The sequence below is a fragment of the Echiichthys vipera genome, assembly GCF_963691815.1.
Source record: "Echiichthys vipera genome assembly, contig: SCAFFOLD_116, whole genome shotgun sequence".
Classification (NCBI taxonomy): Eukaryota; Metazoa; Chordata; class Actinopteri; order Perciformes; family Trachinidae; genus Echiichthys; species Echiichthys vipera.
In genome coordinates, this window is record NW_028154823.1 from 7,501 (window position 1) to 12,500 (window position 5,000).

The 5,000-nt window shown below is 53.8% G+C and overlaps 1 protein-coding gene across 1 annotated transcript in view; it reads right to left on the reverse strand.

Moving 5' to 3' along the window:
• The window catches only part of plxnb3 (plexin B3), a gene marked incomplete at its 3' end in the record, with an annotated part of 28,403 nt that overhangs the window by 5,932 nt on the left and 17,471 nt on the right, over positions 1-5,000 (reverse strand). The window contains exons 16-18 of the mRNA XM_083940915.1: positions 1,693-1,869; positions 1,417-1,582; positions 462-593 (exon numbers count right to left, since the gene is read on the reverse strand). Of these exons, the coding sequence (XP_083797041.1) occupies positions 462-593; positions 1,417-1,582; positions 1,693-1,869 (475 nt within the window). The remainder of the gene's footprint in view (positions 1-461; positions 594-1,416; positions 1,583-1,692; positions 1,870-5,000) is intronic.

A 5,000-nucleotide genomic window follows, 5' to 3' on the forward strand; every position in this document is an offset into this window, starting at 1 on the left:
ACAGGTGAGAGACAGACAGGTGAGAGACAGACAGGTGAGAGACAGACAGACAGGTGAGAGACAGACAGGTGAGAGGCGGACAGGTGAGAGACAGACAGGTGGAGAGGCAGACAGGTGAGAGACAGACAGGTGAGAGACAGACAGGAGAGGCAGACAGGTGAGAGGCAGACAGGTGAGAGACAGACAGGTGGAGAGACAGACAGGTGAGAGACAGAGAGGTGGAGAGGCAGACAGGTGAGAGACAGACAGGTGAGAGACAGGTGAGAGACAGACAGGTGAGAGACAGACAGGTGAGAGACAGACAGGTGAGAGACAGACAGGTGGAGAGGCAGACAGGTGGAGAGACAGACAGGTTAGAGACAGACAGGTGAGAGACAGACAGGTGAGAGACAGACAGGTGAGAGACAGACAGGTGAGAGACAGACAGGTGAGAGACAGACAGGTGAGAGACAGACAGGTACCTTGATGGATTCGTAGTGGACTCTGACGTTGTCCAGCTGAAACCAGACGCCCTTCACTTTGACCTCTGGAGACACTGAGGGGGTGAGACAGGTCATCTGAGAGGACGACAGGACGGAGCAGCGCTCTGACACCTGAGAGACAGACGGGTGGAGAGAGACGGGTGGAGACAGACGGGTGGAGACAGACAGGTGAAGAGAGACGGGTGGAGACAGACAGGTGGAGACAGACAGGTGGAGACAGACGGGTGGAGACAGACAGGTGGAGAGAAACGGGTGGAGACAGACAGGTGGAGACAGACGGGTGGAGACAGACAGTCATCATGGTGCATAGTTTGATATTTGACCCTGTCTCTGATTGGTCCCTGACTCGTCCCTGACTCGTCTCTGATTGGTCCCTGACTCGTCTCTGATTGGTCCCTGACTCGTCTCTGATTGGTCCCTGACTCGTCCCTGACTCGTCTCTGACTCGTCTCTGACTCGCCCCTGACTCGTCTCTGATTGGTCCCTGACTCGTCTCTGATTGGTCCCTGACTCGTCTCTGATTGGTCCCTGACTCGTCTCTGATTGGTCCCTGACTCGTCTCTGACTCGTCTCTGATTGGTCCCTGACTCGTCCCTGACTCGTCTCTGATTGGTCCCTGACTCGTCACTGACTCGTCTCTGATTGGTCTCTGACTCGTCTCTGATTGGTCTCTGATTGGTCTCTGACTCGTCTCTGACCCGTCTCTGATTGGTCCCTGACTCGTCTCTGATTGGTCCCTGACTCGTCTCTGATTGGTCTCTGACTCATCTCTGATTGGTCTCTGATTGGTCTCTGACTCGTCTCTGATTGGTCTCTGATTGGTCTCTGATTGGTCTCTGACCCGTCTCTGATTGGTCCCTGACTCGTCTCTGACTCGTCTCTGATTGGTCCCTGACTCGTCTCTGACTCGTCTCTGATTGGTCGGCGCTCTCACCGTTGTCATGGAGCTGTTGAACACCAGCTGTTGCTTGGCAGTGAGCAGAGCCAATCGTCTTCTTCGTTTCACCCTCTGGACCTCCAGAGGCTCCACCCACACCGATATGATTGGCTGCTGGACAACGCCCAGGTTCCTGCCCGTCACCGTGACGACGCGCCCGCCTCTGAGGACAGGAAGTGGTCACGGCGTTAGCACTTAGCACGGTCACAGCGTTAGCACTTGGGTTACATTCCCCAGACGCTGCGTTATCATCAGTCAGGATCGGGCTCTTACGCGTAGAAGCTCTCCGCGGGCGTGGCGTCGGTGATGACAGGGTCGTCAAGGTAACGGAAGGTCATGTTGGAAACGCTTCTTACGGCCTTACCGAAAAAAACCCGAAGTCTGACGTCACCGGTCCGGTTACTGGGACCAGTCCGGCACACGAACTGGGCCTCAGTCACGTCCCCCACTCTGAGGACAGAGGAGACGAGGACAGAGGAGACGAGGACACAAGGAGACGAGGACAGAGGAGACGAGGACACAAGGAGACGAGGACAGAGGAGACGAGGACACGAGGAGACGAGGAGACAAGGAGACGAGGACACAAGGAGACGAGGACACGAGGAGACGAGGACAGAGGAGACGAGGACAGAGGAGACGAGGACACGAGGAGACGAGGACACAAGGAGACGAGTACACGAGGAGACGAGGACAGAGGAGACGAGGACTCAAGGAGACGAGGACAGAGGAGACGAGGACAGAGGAGACGAGGACACAAGGAGACGAGGACACAAGGAGATGAGGACAGAGGAGACGAGGACAGAGGAGACGAGGACACGAGGAGACGAGGACACAAGGAGACGAGTACACGAGGAGACGAGGACAGAGGAGACGAGGACACAAGGAGATGAGGACAGAGGAGACGAGGACAGAGGAGACGAGGACAGAGGAGACGAGGACACAAGGAGACGAGGACACAAGGAGATGAGGACACAAGGAGATGAGGACAGAGGAGACGAGGACAGAGGAGACGAGGACACGAGGAGACGAGGACAGAGGAGACAAGGACAGAGGAGACGAGGACACGAGGAGACGAGGACACAAGGAGACGAGGACAGAGGAGACGAGGACACGAGGAGACGAGGACACAAGGAGATGAGGACAGAGGAGACGAGGACACGAGGAGACGAGGACAGAGGAGACGAGGACAGAGGAGACGAGGACACAAGGAGACGAGGACACAAGGAGATGAGGACACAAGGAGACGAGGACAGAGGAGACGAGGACAGAGGAGACGAGGACACGAGGAGACGAGGACAGAGGAGACGAGGACACGAGGAGACGAGGACACAAGGAGACGAGGACACAAGGAGATGAGGACACGAGGAGACGAGGACAGAGGAGACAAGGACACGAGGACAGAGGAGACAAGGACAGAGGAGACGAGGACACAAGGAGACGAGGACACAAGGAGATGAGGACACGAGGAGACGAGGACAGAGGAGACGAGGACAGAGGAGACGAGGACACGAGGAGACGAGGACACAAGGAGACGAGGACAGAGGAGACGAGGACACAAGGAGACGAGGACAGAGGAGATGAGGACAGAGGAGACGAGGACACAAGGAGACGAGGACACAAGGAGACGAGGACACAGGAGATGAGGACAGAGGAGACGAGGACACAAGGAGACGAGGACAGAGGAGACGAGGACAGAGGAGACGAGGACACAAGGAGACGAGGACAGAGGAGACGAGGACACAAGGAGACAAGGACAGACGAGATGAGGACAGAGGAGACGAGGACACAAGGAGACGAGGACACAAGGAGATGAGGACAGAGGAGACGAGGACAGAGGAGACGAGGACACAAGGAGACGAGGACAGAGGAGACAAGGACAGAGGAGACGAGGACACAAGGAGACGAGGACAGAGGAGACGAGGACACAAGGAGACGAGGACACAAGGAGACGAGGACAGAGGAGACGAGGACACAAGGAGATGAGGACAGAGGAGACGAGGACACAAGGAGACGAGGACAGAGGAGACGAGGAGACAAGGAGACGAGGACAGAGGAGATATAATGATCAGTGTCAGTAGTGTCAGTAGTAGCGTTAGTAGCATCAGTAGCGTCAGTAGTAGTGTCAGTAGTGTCTGTAGTAGTGTCAGTAGTGTCAGTAGCGTCTGTAGTAGTGTCAGTAGTAGTGTCAGTAGCATCAGTAGTGTCAGAAGCGTCAGTAGTAGTGTCAGTAGTAGTGTCAGGAGTGTCAGTAGTGTCAGTAACGTCAGTAGTGTCGGTAGTGTCAGAAGTAGCGTCAGTAGTGTCAGTAGTAGCATCAGTAGTGTCAGTAGCAGTGTCAGTAGTAGCGTCAGTAGTGTCAGTAGTAGTGTCCGTAGCAGTGTCAGTAGTGTCAGTAGTAGTGTCAGTAGCGTCAGTAGTGTCAGTAGTAGCGTCAGTAGTGTCACTAGTAGTGTCAGTAGTGTCAGTAGCGTCAGTAGCAGCGTCAGTGGTGTCAGAAGTAGCGTCAGTAGTGTCAGTAGTAGCGTCAGTAGTGTCAGTGGTAGTGGTGTCAGTAGTGTCAGTAGTATTGTCAGTAGCGTAGGTAGTAGTGTCAGTAGTGTCAGTAGTAGTGTCAGTAGTAGTGTCAGTAGTGTCAGCAGCAGCGTCAGTAGTGTCAGTGGTGTCAGTAGTGTCAGTAGTAGCGTCAGTAGTGTCAGTAGTGTCAGTAGTAGCGTCAGTAGTAGTGTCAGTAGTAGCGTCAGTAGTAGCGTCAGTAGTGTCAGTAGTAGTGTCAGTAGTAGCGTCACAGGTGTCAGTAGTAGCGTCAGTAGTGTCAGTAGTAGTGGTGTCAGTAGTGTCTGTAGTATTGTCAGTAGCGTCAGTAGTGTCAGTTGTAGTGGTGTCAGTAGTATTGTCAGTAGTAGTGTCAGTAATGTCAGTAGTAGTGTCAGTAGTAGCATCAGTAGTAGCGTCAGTAGTGTTAGTAGTAGCTTCAGTAGTAGCGTCAGTAGTGTCAGTAGTAGTGTCAGTAGTAGCGTCAGTAGTAGCGTCAGTAGTAGCGTCAGTAGTGTCAGTAGTACTGTCAGTAGTAGTGTCAGTAGTACTGTCAGTAGTAGTGTCAGTAGTAGCGTCAGTAGTAGTGTCAGTAGTAGTGTCAGTAGCGTCAGTAGTGTCAGAAGCGTCAGTAGTAGCGTCAGTAGTGTCAGTAGCATCAGTAGTGTCAGTAGCGTCAGTAGCATCAGTAGTGTCAGTAGCGTCAGTAGCGTTGTCAGTAGCGTCAGTAGTGTCAGTAGCGTCAGTAGCGTTGTCAGTAGCGTCAGTAGCGTCAGTAGTGTCAGTAGCGTCAGTAGCGTTGTCAGTAGCGTCAGTAGCGTTGTCAGTAGCGTCAGTAGCGTCAGTAGTAGTGTCAGCAGCGTTGTCAGTAGCGTTGTCAGTAGCGTCAGTAGCGTCAGTAGCGTTGTCAGTAGCGTCAGCAGCGTCTGTAGTAGCGTCAGTAGCGTTGTCAGTAGTGTCTGTAATAGCGTCAGCAGCGTTGTCAGTAGCGTCAGTAGCGTTGTCTGTAGTGTCAGTAGTAGTGTCAGTAGTGTCAGTAGTAGCGTCAG